General features: G+C 41.5%; 1 protein-coding gene across 3 annotated transcripts in view; it reads right to left on the reverse strand.

Annotated features, from left to right (window-relative positions):
- LOC110974086 (putative receptor-type tyrosine-protein phosphatase mosPTP-1) overlaps nt 1–24992 on the reverse strand; it is a 101630-nt gene that overhangs the window by 26644 nt on the left and 49994 nt on the right. For all 3 annotated transcript variants that reach the window (XM_087135343.1, XM_087135344.1, XM_087135341.1), the window contains 8 exons: nt 23285–23439; nt 14229–14373; nt 11771–11939; nt 6194–6264; nt 5457–5554; nt 4580–4670; nt 3972–4048; nt 1582–1716 (listed from right to left, as the gene is read on the reverse strand). In XM_087135343.1, the coding sequence (XP_086991469.1) occupies nt 1582–1716; nt 3972–4048; nt 4580–4670; nt 5457–5554; nt 6194–6264; nt 11771–11939; nt 14229–14373; nt 23285–23439 (941 nt within the window). The remainder of the gene's footprint in view (nt 1–1581; nt 1717–3971; nt 4049–4579; nt 4671–5456; nt 5555–6193; nt 6265–11770; nt 11940–14228; nt 14374–23284; nt 23440–24992) is intronic.

A 24992-nucleotide genomic window follows, 5' to 3' on the forward strand; every position in this document is an offset into this window, starting at 1 on the left:
GTTCCTAACATGCAAGATCCCACTTTGGCACCAGCCTCTATTCTGTTCATCATGGGTGCTTCCTTTTCACAAGGGACGTCCTTGCAACTTTCCCAGGCAAGTGAGGCTGCAACCACATCTCGGGGGTTTACAAAAATAAACAGGCTGTACAATCTTCAAGATAACCTTCCCAATGCACTGACCAGTTTGGGACTGTCCAATCCAAAGCCGGTGGGAAAAAAAGCAGAAATGAAATGACACAACAAGATGAAAATGATCAGATTGCCACTTGGACTGTTAAGCACAATCAAGCTATCTAAACAACGAGCAAGGACAAAAACTTCTGTACTTTCCTTAGCTATCTCTGGAGATATGGATTTCTCTTTTTGGATCCACTAAGATAACAGCTGGGGTTCCACAGCTATGAGAAAAGCCTTTTTCTGTCATGGTTGTCATTTCTATGTATGCCGTGACGTTTATTTTTATCTTTTGTTCACATAAACTATTGCTTGAATAGGAGGTAACTTGAAACACACTAGTCCTAGTATTGACAACTGGTTAAACATTGCAATCCTCACCAACAAATCTTGGGGTAGATGCCATTTCATTTGCTCTCTAGTTTCACAAAAGAGGATTCATGCATTTTAACCACTTGCTGCCGGGTGAATTTTTCTTGAGCAAGACAAGATGCCGGCTCATTTTCAAGATTTTCCGTTTTCAAAATTCTTCAAAAATTCATATTTCATTTAATGGCCATTTATACCATAATGAAGGACTCTTTGGGCACTACTCTAAAGCTGACAGGTAAAATTCATTGACTCCTGAATATTTCAGCCCGGCCGGTAGCCTTGGAAAAAGAGCCCAGATTGTGCGGTGTTACATAAGATTCTTTTGTTCCCGAAACCGGCACAGTGCACTGCTGACCTCTTTTCAATAGGGGCCAGATTAGCGTGCAGCGGTGCTGTGTGGCTCATCGCTGCGGTGGTAGAGAGCTTTTGTCCCCAGTGGTAATCCGCTCGCTCTAAATGCCTCAAACCGTGGTATACTGTTTCAAAATAAGGCTGGATTATCTCCACTACTGACAGTGAAAAAATGTCGGTAATGCCCAGCAGCTCAGTCTTTTGTGCTGAGCACGGTCTTTGTTATAAGGCCCAACTCTTTTGTCCCAGTTCCTGGATCCCGGCTCTGCATATAAAGCCTATGTACTCAAAAACGGGTCGCCCGGCAGGAAGCGGTTAACAGCAGTGAATGTTGGGGCCAGCGTTTAACAATGTAAAAATAGCTTTCCGTTGGCATATGAACCAGCACTGCCAGGTCATCTTGGGAGACAACACACAGCACTACAGTTGAGTACTTCAAAAGTACCTACAACTGCCCCTCCAGTATCCATAAGCCTTTGCAGATACATCACAAGTACCCAAAGTCACAATACAAGCCATAAGCTTTTCACAGGAAACGCAGAAGTCACTCCTCTTTCACTGAACAATGGGTCCGGACATACATGTACAGGCTTGACAGCGCTTGACATGACTAGTGAGAGAAAAAGGTGGGGTGCTTGTTAAGTACTTGACACAAGAAATGTGGGATCAATCAGCCACTCACCCTTCCCCTCTCCTCCAGCTTGGTGATCATGACAATCACCATGGTGTGCTGTTCCCATACCATCCGCCAAAAGTCTTCGACGGTAGACTTCAGTGGCCCCTGGGCGGCAATGTATGCCTTCTGTCTGCCGTAGCCCTGCAATCGGCACACAGTCACTTTCTTTTAGCCAGTTAACGTCGGATTTTCTTACCTGAAAAAGCTGCTGGGGGCGGGTTTTTTTCCCACTTACTCTACAACCTTGCAATTTATTTATGATGCCCATAAAATATGTAGGGAGGCACAGGTCTTGAGTAAATGGGCATCAGATTGTTGGTATTTTTAATCTTTTTGTTATTAACTGCCCTGGGGCCACTTAGTAGCAGTGTCCGTGTGTAGGATAAAAAAAATAGAAACGTAACAATGGAAACCATTAGCACAACCACACTATGGAATAGTGCTTGAGGTTACTGCAATATTTTCTGCTTGAGTAAGCACACTTTTCCTTCTGCTGAGCAGTGCCATGATATTGGGCCCAGAACCTTAAATGGGCTTCAAGTAAATAGTGAAATGCCCATAATCCTCAACAGAACAGATCCCTGTTGCCAAAAGAAACCAATACTAAGTAGGCATGTCGGAATGTCAAATGCTGTGGCTTGAATGACATGTGCACCTTTACAATGAGTCCATTAATCCTAGCCTCAGCAAGATGATTTAGTCATGGCTATGACCAAGATGATTGCACGTTTTCTAAAACCTTGGTTTTGAATCTCGACTTATGCTTCAAGCATATGTGTGTGTGTTTTGGGTCATTGTCCAAACGTATTGGAGTCATTGTCAGGGTCCAAAAGTGTGACATTCTTGTGTCCCTGTTAGGACGAGTGTAATTTGACATGGAAATATCGCTTAAATTGATTTCAAACTATTTCTATTTGTTTGGCAGGTAATTTGCATTAATTCATCACTCTTAGAATTCAGAGAATGTGTTCTGAACTTACAAAATCACGTGCCAAGATGTGACAGGAACACACACAAAAAATGGACCCCTAATTTACAAAATGACCCACTTAGAGATGGGCGCAAAACACAGGCCTCTACTTGTGCACAAAGGAACATCAAATCAAACATGTACATGTAGATGGGTAGCCAAAGAAAGCAACGTTTTCATTTGGTAGAAATGACCTGCGAAAGCCCATAATTATATGGTTCTGAAAGCCAGAGAATGGGTACATGTACATGTAATTGATCAAAAAAATTTCCTCATCAATTTTGGTTTCAATTCAGCTGAGAGAACACCCTCCATCGGTCTGAAAACCCTCCCCACACAGTAGATCAGTGAACTCATCAACTGTAAATACCGGGAAATTAAGGATGAAAACCAAACAACAGACTACAAGAACAGGAAATGTATGGCAGAAACAGGAAGGTACACTTCGTCGAAGGAGAACATTTCATGTTCCTTGTTTGTGTCGTTTTCCCAATGATCTCCTGATTCACGCCATTTGATTTGCATAAATGTGTGACACTGCCTGTTATATTTAATCTCTTCAGTTTCCTACATCCTGTGTAGTCCAGCACTGTATGGTACACCGACGGTGCTTCCTCTGCACTTTAATTATTCAAACAAGTGGGATGTGATCTACCAAAATAAATCTGTTCTAATAATAATAAAACTGCCATGACAAAAGCAGCATGAAGTTGCATTCCACTATTTCCTATTGTGACGGTTCAAAGTCAGATATTGAAGGAGGGATCAATCCTTGGGATTTTGAGATATTCGGAAACAGTAAAAACTTTTTCAATTAAATTCCAAATTTTTTAGCAGGATCAGACATTTAAAAAGGTCAAGTTCTTAAAAGACATTTTTAAATTTTAAACTTCCTTTAAAATCAATTAAAAAATGGCAATTTTGGCAATAGCATTATTCATGCTTCAGAAATGTTGAAACAATGTCACAAAAAAAACCAATGCCACAGCCACCATAATAATGTCAAACTGCCTCCCTACTGTTACCCTAAGTGTTATATATATAGGAAAGTTCTTTTTCCGCTTACATGTAAGTCAAAAATATCTCTATCTCAGTTTTCGTAAAAATTCTGCCTTTCAGCTTACTATGTGGTCTCAGGTCACATTTCATTGCTGTGAAAACCCACACTGATGTCATCTTTAATTCAAAAGCGACTGAAGTCTAGAAATGGAACGTGATGTAATTTCCTTGATCCCATCACTGACTGCATGGGGCATAATCTGAGCTCACAGCAACTGTGACCTTCATAAATGCCATGGTTAGTTGATATGGGGAAGTTGAAGTCAAATAATGTACTATTTCAGTGCAGGGAATGGAAAATGAACTTCAGAATTAAACTTGAACATTGAGGCTAACCACAATAAAACCATGTAGATAGCACACTTACATCAATGTAGTTTGCGTTGATATAATCTGACAAGGGCTGATTGGGCAAGATGCTCAGTTTCACCCTCGTGTGGTCATCTGAAAAATGGTAGTCTAGAGTTACTTAAGGAAGAACCCACGTGACACGATTGACTACTTCTGGTTCCAATTTACCAAATGTAATTCATGCCATGTAAATTATGTAATATACTAGTACAATGTCAAACTACATACAAAGGATACGCTTCAGGTGCTGCTGAATGCAACCAGAAATCCACCCCCCTCTATGACAATTGCCCCCAAACTGGGTAAATTTCTGTTGTCCTTATTAGTACAGACATATATATCAATATACAGAAATGTCTAAACGGTCAAATTCATGTCACTGGTGCTAAATCCTTGTTTCACACTGTGCTTTGTTTTGTCACGAGCATGATGAATGAGGAAGTGGGGAATGCCAAGTTGCCCTTTCTAATACACCATGAACTCTGCAAATGATTTGAAGTCCAGACTCTGACAGATAAAGGCAACATGTCATTGTCCACATGATTTGCGTAATATAATAGTCTGAGACAATTTAAATGAAATAATCTCTTTACTGTAAGAACATTTTGAAAAGTGAAGACTCACAAGCCACGATGTTTGTGTAACGGTTCTTGTATTTGAGGTTGGGATCAATGCTTGACAGGGCTGGATAGTTGGTGCTAACGCGCTGGATATCCTGAAGTGGACAACAAAAGCAAAAACACATGGCACTTTTTTTTTTAAAGTGATGTACATGTATATGTAATCGAGTACCTGAACATGTAAATCCATCTCAAGTCCATCACAGGTCATTCAGTGTCAAGCCAATTCACAAGCTATTCAAGTGAACGTTGACAGAAAGCAGTCTTTTGTCACTGTTCACCCTGTTACTTAAGATGGGTCTTGTGATGTGACTTGTGATGGATTCGACTAAAACACCGATTTTTAATCAGATTAGACAAGAAAACTTACACTTCAATGCAGGATTGAAAACAAGATAACTGATCGGGGGCATGTGGCACAGTGATTAAGGTATGTGACTCGTGATCACAGAGACCAGGGTTACGATCCTGCAGCTGGTAACACGTTTCAACCTTGCACAAGTCATTCTATTCCTGCTTACCTCTCTCCACCCAGGAAGTGTGAATGGCTACAAAGCTATGAGGGCAGCGACTACAGGCATGTACATGTATATGCACTGCCAAATCATCTGGCCTGATCAACATGGTAATAAGTGTTAAAACAAGAGATCATTGGTATTCCGGAAAAGCACTTTAAGTGACATCTTTCTTCACAATGTACACTTTCCTACGGAGCTTTGAATCTGTCATCCCTCAGCGCACATGTGACATTGTCAGTACACCGTCCTTTCACTATCATTCCTCTTAAACAAGTCCATTTTTTGTACTGAGTAAAATTTTGGAGCAGGCTGGTCCGTGAAATTGCCTCCAGTGGTCTCGAGAGGTTTCACAGAGCAAAATACCTCATATTCTGTGGCAAAGCCACCGTCACTGTCGGCATGGTTTGCTATCACATGAGCCTCAAACTTGCCGACTGGTATGGGGGGCTCTTCCAGTTCATCTGCAACAATGTTGGGAGAAAGAAATGGGCAGCTGTAAGCAAACCAGGACTTTAAACAAACTTTTATGAATGAAGAGGTTTACATCCGGCTACATGTACAGCTAGCCTCTTTGGCAGCCACATCTACTGGTCAGCTTATCAGCAGGCAAGCCAGTTTGATAGTCAGCTAATCATCCACTCAGCTGATCAGTGAGCCGGCCTATTTTATAGTCAGCTAATCTGACAGTCAGCTAATCAGTCACATGATTAGGTAGCATCTAGTAAGCTTGTAGGGCAGCCAATCAGGCAGCCTGTAAACTACGTAGGGGGTAACAAGCCAGTTTGGCCAGTCAGTGAAGATACTAACTAGTCAGTCAGCTTTTCACTAGTCAGCTAACCTGCCAACTGGGGAGTCAGATGGGGAGAAAGCCACTGAGACACCCAGCACGACAGCAAACCATACTGGTGGCTGGCCAATAAACCAGGAAGGCAGCCAGCTACATGTATAGCCAGCCAGGCAACCTGCTAGTCAGTCAGCCCTATCTAGCCAGTAAGTCAATAGGGCAGTCAGTTACCGGATTACATTGGTTGTTGGGGGCAGCTTGCCAATTAACAATCTAAGTCAATCCGTACATGTCACAAAATCCCAGCTCCACTCACCTGGCTTGGCAAAGGCAGGTGGCATGCCATTTTCCTGCTTTTCAAATTCTAGGCGGTCCTTCCTTCGTGCCCTGCAAAGAAACAAAAAGAAAGAAAAATCCTCAGTTTTCCCAGAAGTGATAAAACAATCATGTAGGATGATAAACATGTAGGATGCCTTAATTTTAACAACCATCTCCTTCAACTACTTCTCTCTAAAAGTTGCACTGCCTTCACCAAGAAAGCACTACAGAAGCAATGTATGCTCCGTGCTTTGTGGAATTGTAATAGGAGAATCACACTCTGGTATTTGCTCAGCTGAACGGTGAACCTTCCACCTCTTACCATGGCGTTATAAAACAGATAGCTACATGTAGATCCACACTCCTACAAGGCTGAGTGGGTTCAGTTACCACTCAATAATACTACATGTACCTGCCTTTACAACAATGCATACTGCATGTACATGTGCACACAGTACATGTACACAACCTTCCAGTTCTGATGGAAATTTACCGGAGAAAATTTCAATTGTACATGTACAATTACATTTATGTACATATACACTGGACATCCTTCAATGATGTAATACTTAATCCCTGAAGCCTCTACATTTTCTAAGAGATTGTAGGGAAAAAGACACTTGCATTTTGTGTATGATACATGTAAATAAGAAAAACCAACAAGTCATTTTAATAGATTTCTAATAAAATCAAATGCCCATATACATGTAAATCGTGACTGCTTACACAGTTTTAAAGCAGCATGGACTCCAATTACACCCAGAAAATGTCACATTTATCAAGCGTGACGATCACTTTCAGTGAAATGCACATGTTCAGCAGAGGATATGGATATTAAGCACTAATTGTCCATTTCCCTATGAGTTTATACCATCATTAACAGTTGAAGAGATTTACACAGCCCTGAGGGTTTCACCGAAGGATGTAAGGCGTGGAGGGGGTTTAGATATTCCTCCACCTGTCAACATCACTTTGGTGTGCAGAAATGCATGAGGTTAACGACGGTCATCAAGAACAGAAGTCATGTGACCAATGGCATGCATCCACAATGATAAAGAGTGACAGAAGTTGGATAACTTTTCGGTTCCATCACTGTGGAGGAAACTGGTCACTTTAAGCAATTATTTGCAACTGTTTACGCGAGATTAAACAAGCAAAGTTTCTTATACTTTTGAGGAAAGCATTAACCTTTCATTTTTTTCAGAGAAACGAGGCCATGAAATGCAGAAAATCTGCAGAGCTTAATTCATCATGCACCGGTCTTCAGCAGTTGCGAGTAACTAAAACATTTTTTTAAAAGAGCTACACCCCGATTTTAACTTAAAGCCCCGGTCTACCGCCATTTAACGGAAATTCCCAAAATAATATACCTCCACTGGAAATAAGACCTGCTTGGCAAACGTTCAATTCCTGGGCTCTAAATAGAATAGAATCCACCCACTTTCTCAAGGAGGCTATTTTTAAGAGAGTCTTTAATAGTTTTCTTGGATGACATCCAAGCTAGTGGCTTCTGTAGTCGTGGCTTTTAAAGAACAAGTTCATATAGCAATATTCCATTTTACATTAACCTTTTAAATTCATAATTAGAGAATCTACACAGACCTTCTTGTGGCTAACGAAATTCATGCAACAATAGAGAAATACAGTAATACATAGTTCAACCAGCATGACATGAATTGATGCAATAAAAACATGAATACTGTCTTACAATCATGGCAGCAGCTGATCTACATTGTATGTGCATCATTCTTATTCACTAGTGGATGTTCTGTTGTATTCGTGCACAGACCTCACAACTGTACATGTACATATTCTTCACTTTCACTCTAGAATACCAAAGGCTGTCGCCGCTCCCTTATTTTTCGAAATGAATCACAACGAGCAACAAGAACTGAAACCTCTTAAGAGCGCAGTCAAGAAACTCTGACAATATAGAACCTCCTTCCCTGACAGCCAACTTTACTTCCTCAACAAGTCCTCAGAGCAACATTTCATCCCTTCTTGACTGCCTTGAATTACATGCATATTTTCCCAAAGTTATGATATGTCAACAGTACCGTACTCTGGTCACATGTTCAGTGCTTCCTTCTTTTTCTGTTTGTTTAGGAAAATACAAGAAAAATATGAAACAATACAATGTGATAAATGACAAACGACTGATCAGCGTACCATAGGATAATGTGATTCAACCCAAACTATAGCTTGGCGTCTAATTACAGGGTCAAGAGCAATGCACTCTCATAAACCTCAGAAAAAGGAACTTGTTCTTCAATGACATGCAGGAGGTAAAAAATATCTGAGGGCCAAAAATTAGTCCAGTTGCGGACAGAAGAAGTAACAGGACATTAACAGTTACACCGAGTCACTTTGTACAAGTCCAATGCCAAGAAGGCATCAAACCTGCTGTATATTGGAGAGCTTAATGCAGGAGGAAAAAAATACAGGCTCCCCTCCAGGGCTGAATCTGTCACAACGCATCACAGAGGTGGGGAAACATTAATCCTCAACCAGCCAAATGGGACTTGCACAATAGCAACCGGCACTCTTGTGCTCAGTTTCAACTCTTCCTGGGCATTAGCTGAATTCCCCCTCTGGCACGGTAAGGCCTAACTTTTGATCTGCAGTAAGCTGACCGTTTTCCGTGGGGAGGAATAATGGGTGGAACAGATAGCAAAACCTTTTCTAACACATTCTCCTAGGACAATTTTACTTAGCTTTTTAGTCTCTGTCTCAGGCTTCGGCTGACTTGCTACCCCCCTGATTTTAAAATGTAAGCACCGCCAAATATTGAAGTACCCGTATCTCTATTTATTTTGAACAAAAGTTTCGGCCTAAATTTGAGGATTCATTGTAGAGATGAAGCCTGCACAAAGAGGAAGTAAAGTCTTAGGAAAAAAGCTTGAGTGCCTGTTTACTGGATGCACCAGCTGGGCCTAAGTAAAAACAGAGAATTATTGGATTACTGGCAGGTGGAATTTCTGAGGAATCAGGAGCCCGTCTTCCAGCACTCTTGGACAAAAAAAATAGAGTCAAGCCTGTGACATGAGATAACATTTTGAAAAACCCATGTCTGGCCGGAGAAAAAAACAAACCAACCAAAAGACCCCCTCCCCGGCCTGTAAAATTGTATGGCGGTGATATCAGTGAAATATAAGATGGGCGGACTCCACCCAAATGGAATTCACTGACGAATTGATTACGGCACAATTTTGACACATGAACATTGTATTTATTTGACTCCCTGTAAGTGAAAAAACCAATAATAATAACAGCATGTTTAAAGCACCATATATCCAAAATAATTTGCTCATAAGTGCAACGCAAACACTTCAATGCAAGGATGGTACCACGTTGCTGTTGAAGACAACCGCATGTCCAATACCCTAGTTATGCACTGGATATGTCCAACGAAGGAGAAAGAGTCCAATAAAGTGAATGAGCTGTGTGAACCTGCCAGCAGAAAAACCTGGAAAAAAAAAACCCCAGACATCTGAGCTCCTCCCCTTATCCTGCACTGACAGCCAGGATCAGATCACAAGTATTTTTAGACCGGGAACCGGTATTTAGCAGGAGACGGGATGCAACACTGAATGTCATCTGCTCCGAGGGCAGGCTGGCGCGTTTTCTTGTTCAGCCGGTGGGTTTCCTTCGACTAGTGGGGGACTGAGGAAGGGTGTCTGCTCTCGGTGAAAAAAAAAAAGTGGGTGGTGACAGCTGATGCAAAACTTATAAAACAGAAGGGGAAACCAAGGATGAAGCTTGACATTGGGTGGCGCTTTCGAAGGAAGAAAAATTAAAGGGAGGTCACTGTTGCTTAACTGCAGCCCTGAGCAGTTCAATGTTTGCAATGTTTGCATTTGAGGCCAAATGTTTATGTGTGAAGAAAAAGACTGTTTTAATGAAATTAAAGGGACACAATTGGACAATACATGTACATGGCCATTTTAACAGCTTTTAAACACAAATCTGGCTCTGAATATTTACAATGTGCATGCCAACATATGTAACATCCCCCCCCCAAAAAAATCATTGACAAACCAGTCAAGACCAATACATTGCCTGACACTTTGAAAAGCATGATCTCTTATACTGAGGAAACCTCTTGTGATTAAAGACAAGTACTTGCTCACACTATGAAATTCATGCACATGTAGGTTCTTGGTTAATAAAGAGGGTTGAGTCAGGTGCGTCGTTTTGGTCGTACTTACAAATCCACTAGTAAACATGTACATGTAATAAGAGGGCAAAAGATTAGCAGGTGGACAATTTGACATTTGATACAAACTATGGGACGGAGAGAACCCCCCTGCCTTTGTGTTGGTCATTCTTATACAGGCATCTCAGGAATTCTCTTCAGACATCGGGGGGGGGGGGTTGTTAAGTAACAATAGGCTGGAGTGTGTATAGGGATTGGACTTGTTGGGGGGGGGAGGTACCCCTCTGTCCCATTTTGTGCCTGGTATACAATTTGACATTATTTTGGCCCATTTTCTGCCACAGACAAAGACTTAGACTTCGGGTAAATGTATCTCAGTGCTGTTTTTACTCTGTCGCCACAGGCTGCACGGTGTTCAAGACTCTCTTTATCAGGTCATCAAATCTGATCCCAATTACTTCACAAATTACATGTACAACAGGAGTGTCCAGTACAGGGGTGTTAAAGAGGGATCATCCTGTCAGAACCTTTTTTCTCAAGGTCAGTGTTAATACCCTCAAGGGTTTGGGACTTGGCACCCTAGGCCTATCCGGTTAGCCGCCTACAATCTGCCGTCAGTTGGGCGTGGGTTTAGGGGTCAAGAGATACACAGTCTCCTCCACTGAAGGGAGACATGCCATAATACACTTCCCAAACCTTAACTTAACTACATGTATTTCCTATGCTTAGTCAATCGTGATTCTCTAATTGAGCCACCTGCTGATGGTTTCATTTCATGTCGCACATGTCACGGAAGCAGCATCATTTCTCAGGGCCAAAAACACAAACCTTTTTTTAAGCAGCACAATACCGAAGCCACCGTCCTTTACAAAGTTGGACTTTACATACAATGTACAAATGCTGACCATTAGTGGTGCTGACCTTTGGTGACTGCTGCAGCTCTTTGTGGGCTTCACACGCCCCTAAAACCTCCATCACATGGTTTGAGCAACGTGATGTGTACAGTGCCATCTTTTCAATTCTGTTTTTTTAATTAATTTTCATGAACCCTTTAATTTCCTCTTTGAGTGGCAAACTAGGTCATCACTAGGGCTAGGAGTATTATCACTGGGTTACTCAATTAATCGATCACCATTTTCTATCCAAATAAACCCAAATTTGTTCGAAAAGAAAATTTACTTCCACAAGACACGAGGGAATGACTGAGAACATCCTGAATCAACATTCCATTTCATGTATGAAACTCTTTCACCGACGTTCAAGCATATCAAATGCTCTGCAGCTACATTATTTGAAAGATTTCAAGACAGACTGCCAGAAACTTATCAACCCTAACCCTCCTCAATCCTTCACCTGTTGGAGGATTGAGGAGGGTTAGGGTTAATGCCATAATTGAAAACCTGGGGGTCTGGTCCTTACCTGATGAAGAAGAGGCTCCCCAACACTATCAGCGTGGCCACAAAGTACACCATGCCTACGGCCACACCGATGATCACCCCCAGGTTGGAGCCAGGTGGCGGGGTGCTCGTGCCCTCCGTGCCGTTGGGAGCAGCTGCAGTGGTGTTTGGGGACTCCGTTGTGTTACCAGCTGAGGAGAACAAGAGAGAGAAGAAGCCTTTGTGGTGGTTCACTGGCTTGGGGCAGGGAGGGAAATAGAGGCGGGGCACGTTAAAACATTTGGGAGTAAAATAAAGGCTACGACGGAGATCCTGGACGTCCCATCCACTACGACATGATGCACCACCTCATTGGCAACTAAGAACAGGCAGGTTGGTGGGAATCACTTCATCCGGGTGTCCAGAGCGCAACCAGAGACCGCGCGCACTCCGACACTAAACGGTTCCACGCTCTCAGAATATCCAGCGCAAAATGTGCAAGAACCCGCCCATGCACATGGTGAGTTCTCACACTGTGAATGGAAAAAAAGTCACAAAAAGACTAACGCAAGAAAACTACGCGCTGATGGCATCTGAAACTTGACAGACTCTGATGGTTTCCACACCCGCACTTGCACTGTTCAGACCGTAACTGAGGGTTACTCTATACACAGACACATTTACATGTACACGAAGACCTGCTTTTTGTGGGTATATGTACCTTTTTAGTGGAAAATATGTGGGTCCTTTCCACTCGCCTTGCTGATAAATTCAATTTCTTTTAGTGCACCACAGCACAAATTGAAAAGTAAATTTGAAATCTGTGAAAGTGAAAGCCACACAACCAAAGCAATGACTATTTCGTTTACAAGTTAAAGGCCACTCTAGAAGTTGGTCAATTCTTTCTGCAACTCTTTTGCTGACTACTCAAATTAGTTACGTGTACGTTGTAACTTTTACACAAAGGCTGTAGCAGCGAGCTACAGCCTACCCCCAGCACATGTACATGTACTCCCCATACATGTCAGGTTCCACAGAAAATCCCGCCAATCCCGAAATGCAATATCCTAGCCAAAGATTCCATGGTTCATTACTATAATCCCTAATCATAGGGCCCATTAATACTTGTGAAATCATCTCAGCTCCCTGGTGAATACACAGCTCGATGGTCCCTTCATCAACCACAACTGTCCTCAAACCTCACATTTCAGCATAATTTTTCACAAACTCTACGGGGATAGGGTAAAAAAAATAGAACCAAGAAGCTTGTGTGACCAGGCAATGCCCCTTCACCACTCCCGCATTTATTTTCAGATATCACATGTTTATCTCAAACATGGTAGAGGACAGGGAAATGCAAGAATAAAACCTACACTGTTTATGCCTGTGGATGATTGCATGGCCTTGTTATTAACTCTGGAGAGGAATGAGTCAACACAGAATATTTCCCTCTTTTGTTTTCTTCGGAATCGAGTTCAACCTGTTCAGGTTGAGAGCACCTGTAGTGACAGTTTACTGGAACACCGCAAGGGTGTGTTTTTAACACATCCCTGCTTTGGTTTATTTTATATACAAATGATTGTGTTTCCAATGCAGATGATGTAGATATATTGGAACATCCAGATGATACAGTTATAGTTAGCTATACAAGCCGATATCTGAATTCATTCGTGCCATTTTCAGTTTTTAATTGTGCCAACTCTTAAGTTTTTGATTTGGGGGGGTTTTGGTTGTATAGGACGGTTGGTTGAAAAAAAAAACAAACCAAAATTATCTTGAGTTTTATTCTTATGTTTTTAAATGTGTTATCTTTGTTTCAGTGTTCTTAATTTATCTAAATGCATGTACAAGCTTTCTGTCTTAAATATGTATGATTCAAAACTATAATTTTTTAGTGTTTTAAATTGCAATTTTAATCAGGGTTTTGACAGCAGCAGACATGAAAATTTTCCATTTTATTTGTTTGAAATGGACAATCTTAATCTTTTTTGTCTTTGTTTAAGCCTAACACCCTTCAGGTTATCTCTGGGCACCCTGCTGAATCCAACTGAACAACACAGACAATTATAGAGGTGAAGTGCGACGTCATTTTGGACCAGGAAATGCAGTACAACCAAATGGGAGTATGCGCGCTAGTTGGTTCACAAACTAGCTCTTGTGCTAATGCCTTTAGCACACATAATTGTGCCCATGATGTAGTCACTTTGGGTACTCTACTGAGCCTCCTGAATCTGACAGAATCTAACAGCTAGAACACTGCTCACATCAACAAAATCCAACAGAAAGTGAGCACTGTGGGATAGATCACAGGGTTCAGCAGGGCTAGCCAGTAAATGTTATACCAAAAAAAAAAAAGACAAGAAGTTTCACTCCCTGTCTGTTCTGCTTGTGTTTACCGGTACATGACACCAAACGTTTACAGTATGCTCGCACTTCACTTTGACGGCAAGCTTCAGCAGGGCACTGCACCGACAACTAATGCTCTCGCTCAGGACTCCTACCTGGTTTTTCGATGGTGAAGGAAACGGACTCGGAGGCCTGGCCTTCCTTGAGCACGGACTGGAGATTGGTGGTGGCCGCCTGGACTTTCACCTCGTACTGGACACCGGCCTCGAGATTCTCCAAGATCCGCCAGAGCTTGTTGACCTGGGAGGTTCATTTAGAGCAGGGTGGAGGTGGAAGGAAGGAGGGAATGAGAGGGTCAGAGGGGTATAGAGGTGGAAGAAAAGTCAAGCATTAATCACGTCAGCAAAAGCAAGTGGAAGCTTGAATTTCCCCAAAGCAGTCCAGGTGAAGGAGGGCTTGCATGTCTGGAGAAAACCAGAGAGAAACAAAATGCTGATGCTCTCACTAAAGTCTAAAGCCCTTGTAATACTGAGATAATGCAGACAGTTCTTGGTTTGTCAAAATCACACTGGATACATTAATATGCACATTACGCAAACCCATCAATGGTAACAAGAAAGGCCTTGGCACCTCAATGATGGTAAGTATATGTACGTGTACACCTCAAGTTGTTCAATGAGGATGGTTGTAAATTTTGGTTTGGCTCATAGAGGTACATGTACAATAATATGAATAACGGAGCACTTCCCCACCGCACATTCAGAGAGCAGCAAAAGTGAATTAGCGTGACAGCATATTAGGGGTAAAGACTGATGAAGGAATCCAATACGGAAGCACTGGAGACACTGGTGCAAACCGACCAAAGCAGAAGCGGCTGGCAACATGAAGCAGTTAAACAGTACAGCAGGCAGTGACAGGTCCCTGTCCTGCAAGAGTAAACTCCCGACATTTTTGTCTTGCAAGGTTGACGAATAATGATGAGTACGCCGTGCTTGATACAATCATGCCAAGGCAGAACTCCATGGCGACCATATGAGTATGTTCATTGTGTGATACATCTCTCTACAATGTACGTAGAGAAACATGTTTATTATACAGCGAGAGGATATCTTAACGGGAATTTTTAATTGTTTATTAGTTGCTGATCACGAGGCGAGGGCAAAGTGATCACATGATCAATTTATAACGGTAATAAAGAAGTATAGAGATAGCTTGATTGGATTGTTTTTATTGTTTAACCCTTTCGTCCCTGTTGCACATGAAACTACCCGGCTTATTACTCACTCTGGCGCCCGAAACTGCCCCCGAAATTGGTCCCCTTTTTGTTGCACGGTATTATATTAACGCACGCGAATAGCGACCTCTATGGTCATATTGGAATGAAGCTTGGGACTTCCCCTTTCAGATGCAATAAAGAAAGACGACTGTTGCTGTAGAAAAAAAAAAGGTCAGAGTGCTACGCTTCTTCAAAAGTTTCATGCATCTGACATGAACGGTGAACGCAAAAGTGTGTGAACCGTACGCTGTCTGCATCATGGCAACTTCCATGGCAAGATTAACTTTGCAAGAAGTTCTGCAGGAAATGGGTGACAGCGATTCTGATATGGAAGCAAGTGACATTGACGTTTTCATTCGTAGTTATAATGATGTTTAGAGACATTCTTGCGAACTAGAATGTGGCAAGGTAAATCCAAAACGACAATGAAAAATGCTATGTTTACACGGGTGCTTTCAACATGTTCACTAACAACACTAACAGCTGATCAGGACTTCTGATCCCTTGATTTTGTTGAATTGTTGTATTTGTATATTTGATGGCTGGTATCATTTTCAAAGGAAATTCATTCTTTTGTACACAATCCCTGTATTTTTTTACTTTTTCTTATTTCAAAAGGTCAAAGGTCATGGATATAGGGGTCACATGAAGAAAGAAGTTAATTGCTGGAAAAGAGTGTTTTATACTCTTTGAAATAAATAAAACTTGCTGTACAGTAAAATGAAAAGGAAGACCAGTATTTTTTAATGTCCGAGGGATGTTTTTCACAATATTCTCCAGTGAACGGAAACATTTCTAAGTCAAGTTTTACAACTTCATCAACCTCCTACCGGTAGTATTCTGATTCATTAATCTTCATTTTAGTTACATGTACTGATACCTGCTGCAAATTTTGAATGAACTTTCATTTTCACCTGATTTTCCAATTTTTTTTCCCATGTGCCAAATGAACTCTTTTAAAATGTGCCCAAAAATTGGGAAAAGAATTTTCGGACAAACTTGTGGATGGGTATTTGAGTGGAAGTGATGATGCTTTTACAAGAATTTATCAACTTCAAAGAATTGTGTGAAAGTCTGTAAGGGATTGTTTAGATATTTTTTTCAAGCGCACCGTGTTAGGGAACACTCTGCTGAATTTGACCCCAATTTCCAAATGCCGACAGTTTGGGATTTGGAACAAATTTCATAACACTGAATGTGTTCACACAGCTTCAACTAAAAGTATCATGACAGAAATAGTGCCAGTTTTTAACAAAATGAGTTTTAGGCTTTTCAAAAAAGCGGTTTGGCAACACCGTGCGAAGAACGTCAAGCGAACGTCCAAGTGCACCATGTTAGGGGACTCTACTATATGCAGTCAAAGTGTGCATTCATAATTCCTGGATGACGAAAAGCAAGGAAGGGTTGATGAATTTGATGGATCAATTCAAACCTCCTGACCCTATGACCGGGATTTCAAAATCATTGCCACTGGCACTGAGCAAATGATATCCCCAGTGCAACATGTACCTTAAAGAAGCTCCAGGGTTGAAAGGAAGGAAGGAAAATCTCTTAAGAAGTTTAGGCGAAGGCAGATTCCTGTATCCTGATGTTGTCTTAAAATGATCTTTGGATTATCATGCATTACCCTCAGAGAGCCTTATATCATCCTTAATTTTTTGGGGGGCGTGAGGGTGGAAGCATTAAGGAATTGTTGGCTGAGAGAGGATCTTCTCTGAGAGTTAACAGTAGAAAAGGAGCTACGTCCTGCATCCTGCTGATACAAGTTCAAGGAAGGCAACGAGAATGATGCGGGAGACCTCCAAACTGCTCAGGAAACCTTGCCCTCAAGTGCTCTAGAAAATTGGTGATTTACTGATGACTTTGATCGAGAACACATTCATAAGAATCTTAAGCACACCACACGCTTTTGATGAGGACTTTAGAATCTGGACACTTTTAATGGGTTGATTTACAAATTGATTCAGTTTCTTTTCCTTCTTTTTATTTGAGAAATGGGAGAAAAGCCACCTCTCCACCTTTTAAGGGTTGAACATTTTTCTTCCAAAATTTTACACGATTGAGGATGGATTTGACTGAATAATTTGCTGATCAATGCTTTTGTGCCTGAAGGAGCGATTGCCTTACCAAACAGGTTTTGAGTGTGAGTATACACTGATATGCAGAACACACAGTATATACAATATGCTGGAAAACAAAAAAAAGTAAAAGACAAATTAAGAACTTAAAAATGTGGGTGGTATGAGAAGAAAACCAGGAAGCAATTGGGGACGAGATACTAATTTGTATTTACTCAGGTTAAGGTGAAGAATGGTTGTCAACTTTAATTTCATAAACTACATGTAACAAGACTTTAGAATAAATATGAGAAATTTAACATATGAGACCCATCTATGATGCACAAATATACGTGTACATGTACATTCATGCGGTACATGTACATGTACCTCTACCTACAGTAAATTGAAAACTAAGATTGTGTTAAACCTAAAGAAATGCTTAAAAAGTTGATTATTAATTACTAATATACAGTACATGTATCGGTACTTACACGTACATCCAACAGGAGCTGTCGCACACACTTTTCATATCAATAACGACACAGTTAATGTGAGGTCACACTGATATGTGTACATCCTTTGTGAAGATTTGGTATATGACATCCATTTTCTAACATCATAACAGGCTGCACTTTCACTCTACAGAACAAACGTACTGGTACATGCATATACATGTATTTGTATGTATTCACCAAAGCCTGATACACAAGCACAGGTGCATCTCTAGTCCAACGTTATTCCCATATATATACACACATACAGTGCATTGAACACACTGCCGCAATTACCAGAGTAGTTACTCTTTACTTAAAAAATCCTACCACCGCCACCAGCGTGTACACATAACGGAATATCTCATCATCATAATGTGATTAAATGCTACACAAAATAATGCTGGCACATGCCTGCGGAACGCAAATGGCACTCGACCTACCATGATGACTAAACACACAATAGCTGTCTGTCACTCTGCAGAGAAATGGGCACACCCAAGATCAATGCTGGCACAGTTGATGGGCTACAATACGGTGTACTTTCTATGTAAACATTCCGTTACGTGCACGTCACATCAAATAATAATCGACCAACACCTTGGATATCGCTCGCAAATTTTCAAAAAGATTTAAAAAACATACGTACCTTTCAAATCAGCATTTAAAAAACAAGATTGAGTTTGTGTGACCACACAATGTACAATATACACAGTTACAGGTATGTAAACAAATGTATACTTTCTTCAGAGCAACAAACACTGCACACAGAGGCACACAGAGTGAATCTATGGTCAGCACACCCGATAGAATTTGTGCAATTTTCACTGAGATAAAAAAAATTCTTGCTCCATTTCCAACGGCAGTGACACATCTGTAATTTCTCGGTGCTGTTCAGTCATGCCAAGCGACGCACCGGGTCAAAAGAAAAAAAAAAATCACACTGTATGTACATGTGGGTGGTTTCGCTTTTGTACCATTTCCCTTTGCAATTTTATTTCAATGTCAGTTCCTTTTATTAGAGGAATTGGACTTTTTTTTCCAGCTGGGCGACTTCCCTTATCAACCATGGCCAACTAATCAATTTTTGGGAGTAGTGTTCTGCAATTCTACACAGGATGATGAGTGCTTTGCTGTGAGACCACAGTCATGATGGACCGTGTTTCAACTCCGGTTTTTTTTTTTATAAATTATTGCTAAATCTACACGCACACACATAATAAGATCTTCAGGCCACCGAAAAAATGGAGAAATAACTACATCAGCTTAAACTCTTGTGCTCTGACTGGCCCCCACCGAGGGAACAATTTTTCTTTGGGAAATTAGGGGCCGTGTTACAAATTGACAAATTTGCTCCAACAGTGACTGTCATTCAACATATTTGTGTAAGTACTAATGCTTGAGTGAACTCTTCATTCAAAATGTGCATGACCACAAAATGCTCGCATGCAAAGGCTTCCATCATTTCATGTGGTACAGGCAAGCCTTGTCAAAAGGGATGTACCAGTACATGTACAGTAGTAGGCCAGGCCAAAAAAAAAAAAATCAACGCTGCAAAGGAAGTTTCTGAGAGTTCACAAACGGAAAAACTTCCATCTTCTTCTACATACATGTACATGTACATGTAAATCTTTTAAACACCAGTGAACCAATACTTGCATCTCCTTCCAATGCAATGGGCGCGACGGCAACTGGGCAAAATCTCAAACAGCATCAAACCACCGAGGAAATCAGTTTCGGAATACCTGGAACAAGAGTGGACAGGCAGCTTTTACCGGTGCTGGTACAAGTTGCTGGCCAGAGATTTCAATCCTACCGGTACCTGTAGATGAGACCCCTGGCCAGGGGAAGGTGTGTGACCATGGCAAGTCACACAGGCCCAATTCTGTTGGTTGTGTTGTTGGGGGGGTTTTCTGTGTGGAGTGGAGCCGTTAATGTTTTTTTTTAAAACCAAATCTAAAGCAAATGATCGTGTACATGTACCGTACGTACTGCAGCCAATTTCAAGAAACCCAGTTTTAATTCACACCATACAAACACTCTGCCGCAAATCTGTGGTGCTGCTACACAATATACCCTACATGTATAAAAGTTTACAGTCTGTTTCACAGAGCAGTTTGCTCAGCTGGGCAATGTTTTAATTAGATGAAATTTCTTGGACTGGGACAATCATGGCTTTAGGACAACTGTTCCTTATCAATATTAACAGCTGTTAAATTAGTTCCTTGTCATCTAAAAAGGCTGTCTTTTCTTCTTGGGAACTGGGCAGAAAACCTTGAAGTTTCTCTCACAGCTACATGTAAACAAGTTTTTCATAATCCCCTCCCCCCAAAAAACCCAAAGCTTTGCATTTCTCATATAAACCTTATGAAGTTGAGCAATGATAAGCCTTAACCAAACCTGATTAGTTCCATGTACATGTAGTACAATGATTCATTTCTGGTTTGTTCAGTGCCACTTATGGTTAACCAAGTGAAAGAGAAAATGCAGGGGGAAATTACCCCATGAAGTCGACACATGCCGATATGAGGCAAGATTACATGTAAATCTCGACACAGCTCAGTGACCGGTGCTACATGTAGCTTTAACATAGGTAATGTACATGTACGTGTAGGATCTTGTGTGACCATCAACCATTGTAGGGTTTACATGTACATACTGCAAACTTGGACAAACTTTGAAAAAAGCATTAACAAAACTCCTGGGGTACATGTATGTAATCCCCCCAAAATACAGAAGGGACTAAAGGGGGTTTATCATGTGAATCTAATACCGGTAGGAACAAATCTTATATCACTTTAGCCTCAACCAATCTGAACGAATCAAGATTGTACATATATGAGTTTAACTGCACCTTCACTAAACTGTTGTTGCATACTGTGAAAGAACCATTCTTTCCTCCACGAATAAACACAAGACAATCACTGCAAATGATAGTCACCTGACCCGTGAAGTCCAGGCTCATGGTTACGTCTTGGCAAAATAGCCCCTCTTGTATCTGCTTTATCCATGCAACAATAACACACACATGCACATGTGACATGTACATATAACTGCAATCTTTTCACCTGTGAATGTACGTAACGACCTACAATATATGCCCATTCGGTGTTCCAGCAGCATGTGAACCGAATGAAGCACTTCACAGGCCAGTCAGGAAGGGGATCCATTAATATACAAGAGATAAACCCTACGGACTGACAGATACCAGCATAGCAGTACATGTACGCTACATGTACTACATGAACGTGCATTGTGTCAACTACATCTAAGCTGGTAGGAAGGACATCGGGCATTTTTATCTCAAATGACCTTGCTTCATTGAAATAACAAACTGTCCGACAACTTGAATAACAGTAGGTCAGAGAAAAATTTGCTTTTTCGCGAGTGAAAGTTGGCAGACTTGACAGTAACGCACAAGTTATTTCCCACACAAGATGCAGGAACCCATTAAACTACATGTAGGCCTACATGTAGGACATTTCTCAAAGATACAGACACTGTGTAGTAACAGCAGGGATACGCAGGATCCACAGAAATAAACCACCAATACCCAGACAGCCCTTCTCCCCCCCCAAAAAAACTCACATGTGCAGTGCAGTCAACCAATCAGCCAATGTCACCAGTAGCAACACCATCAAAACAGCCACAAGCTTCATGTATTTCAAGTTCCGCTGACGCAAACGACTCATCCGCATGCACACACGCAAAAAGTCACTGACACATGTTACCCCACTGCAAAAATATCCAGACGAGCCCGATAGCCTATGCTGTTGAACACTGACACTGCTCAGAACTGAAACCCCGAGGAGAATGAAATTCAGCAGGCTTGACATTTGGAAGTCTTAATCCCAATTCCCCGATGTCTCTGCGGGTGAACACACGTATCAAAAGAAACCTTGCTCGCTCGTTTCTCTAGTCCTGGTCTATTCTTCCGCAATGAAAAGGGAGGTACTCATCAGCATAAAGAAAATGAAACTGAGACGGCAAAAAGAAAAGACAAAACCAAGAAGGGACGAAATCAAAAGCACAGCAAATGAAAGAGAGTAAACCTGTATATGTATGCCTATACACATGTACATGTATGTAAACAAGGTAAGCCTATTTGTAATACACAAAACTCCATGGCATGCATCTGCCAACATTTCTATGTCTCCACCAGTGTTGTAGTTGAGACCTGGAAGACCGAAACTGAGGCCAGGAAAAATACGGTCTCGAGACCTACAACATTGGTATCCACCCTGCCCTGCCCCAACAAAATTACTTTAAAGTACATATAGGGCTGTACTAACCTTGAATATTCAATGGATTGTTAAATATGCATAATAATTATATCATACCTGAAATTAAATTGTCTGTGAATTAAACAGGGGAAAATTCAATTTCTTGGTTTTAAACTTGCTTTCTAAAAGTATACTTCAAGGTGTTACAAGTAAACTTTAAAAACCTGTGGGAGGCACTTTCTATCATCGTTTTCATTTCCTTGCATGATGAGAAAAAGCTCTGGTCAACGGTGTTTTTACATAATACAGTATATTCCAATGTTCTCAACCTCCTCTGGACTTGGTGCGTATGAATGACTTTGATATGGTGCACGAAACGACAATACTTCTTAGGTTTCAAAATACCAATGTACCCAACAAATACACTGGGTACAATTGAAATTGAAGGACAAATAACATTCACACACACACACATTAACTCACACACTAAAGGACATGTATAAATGGCCGACGGGTCTCACAGAACAGTACACGTAGTCTTCCAACATACCGTAGAGAGCAATACATGTACAGGTATGTCATAACCCAGGGCACCAGTTCTATTTACTCATGTGACTTTTATATTCATCAGACTGGTTCACGTGCACTGATGCATGTCCCTGTTGTGACATACTATCTTTGTTTCCATACTTGTGATTTATGTATGACTCATTTGACACTGCTTCCATGAAGGAACCGCTCCGGTAAAGTACCAGTGGTAGGTGCCAATATGAAAGTTTTTTGTAACACATGCACATACATTGTACATGTACATGTATGGGTATGTATGTTGTCGCTGCCAACCACCATTCACTTTCATATGCAGATCAAGTCCTGGATTTCAAGGAAATGGGACAGGGATGTCCCAAATGACACTAATTGAGTTTCAGCCCCAGATCAGCACATACAAGTGGGTACATGTAATTCCAGAAATTAGGGGTCCACAAATTATTCCCTTAAATGAAGTAAAGGCACACCCGTGTGCATCACAATAAAATTTCGGAAATAATTCCAAGTTTGACCTGCCCTCACCTACTCCCCCCTTGGAAAAAAATATTGAACGAACTTGTTCTTGAGCTTCATACATGTATGCACATCTGACTGCAAGAATTCAAAACTCACCTCCACAGTCTTCATGGTGACATTTCTGCCCACATCCAAGTAAGTGATGGTGTAGCTGTCCACACTCCTGTAGAACACCTCAGGCTCCATCCAGGATACCTTGACCCTCCCCATGCCGATGTCCCTGACGGTGACGTTCACTGGGGGGCCCGGAGCTGGAAAGACAACGAGACAACAAAGTCTGAAGGACGACAACCAAGAAAGGGTTTCATAGAATACGTGCCCCCCAAACAGTGCCAAAGTAAAAGGATAGAGACTACTTGAGCACTGCTACCACCATATGCCCAACGTCCTCACACATTTTGTGTACATTCTGATGAAAATTCTCATGTACTCCTGCTCTCTGAGCTGCACGCAAACTGCATGCATTTAGGTGTGTCGGCACTAGGAACATTCTTACTGTAGGTAGAAATGCCCTCTCCCCTTCACATACCATAATGTGGCTCCACAGAGGCACGCCTCGGCATGAAAGCAAAGGTGCGTACATGTACATCTAAGAAGCAATTATGCATTGATTACTACTTGCGTGCTACAAAAATTGAAAAATTTGGCTCATTCCTCAGCACCGTAATCTGCTGGTGTATCATGCACATCTATGTGAGCCAGAGACCCGAAGGCATGATCTCCAGCTAAGAGACCTTGCATTGTTGGTCCCAACATGGTTGCCTATTTTCCAAAACCGTAATTTTGTTACCCTTGACAAACTGGAAATTGGAAAAATTGCAAGTGAGACATAGAGAAAAGAAATCTGTATACTCTTCACAAATCTTTTCTTTTCAGTCAACAGGAAAGAATATCTCTGGATGGGACAGAGAGATCACCTTCCATTACCCAAAGTTTCAGCGGAAAGCTCCACAAAAACGGAAAATTTTTCGCATTTTTCTATGGGTCATTCCATGAGGTTGGGGCACAATTTGTGACAGTGCCAATAGTTACATGGATTACTTGAAAATGAACAGCTATTTCCCTGCAAGTGGATTCCAAATTGCCATTGTTATACATCTTGCAAGGCTGAATACAGAGGTGTGTGCTATTTTTACGGAGTAAATGACCAACTCTGCAGCTCATAACAGCTGGTAAAAGTTACCATGTAACAAGGACACCGTCACAAATTGTGCCCCAACCTCATGGAATGACCCATATACGGTAGTGTAGCATTTCTTCCATTACTTTCCATTTATTTTTGGATGCATAACAGATGACCAAAGGGTCTTCAGTAGAAGCACGTAGGTAATCATATCTTCCATTGAATATCCTGCCGAGATCAATCCATGCCTACAGACAAACGAGGCTCTCGTTTTACGACATATTCCTTGCATATAGTGGCAGTAAAAAAAGGGGGGGAGGGGCATTGACAACTTACTGGGCCTTCTCGCACACACCCTACACCTTCCTCCATGCCTGAGGGCGCACCGTATCTGCAAGACGCACAGACTGACGAACAAGAAGAGGAAGACCGTCTCCCATCCCCCTATGAGCTGGACGCAGGGATCCAGAAATGCCAGCCCGATCATTGGTGGCTAGTAATGTAGTAAATCCTTTCACGGTTTAAAGCTCACGGCGGTGGCCGACAAGACTCATGTAGGGCTGCATCTTAGCAGTGTCAACGCCGTATTTTACATGTTGCCATCTGTGAAATTTCCCTCTAGCTCAGCGTGAGTGCACACGTGTACATTACCAGTTGGTCAAGAGTTGTGACCACATTTCA

The sequence above is a fragment of the Acanthaster planci genome, linkage group LG04 (genome assembly GCF_054643075.1).
Source record: "Acanthaster planci isolate LZ-2023a linkage group LG04, COTS_SCS, whole genome shotgun sequence".
Classification (NCBI taxonomy): Eukaryota; Metazoa; Echinodermata; class Asteroidea; order Valvatida; family Acanthasteridae; genus Acanthaster; species Acanthaster planci.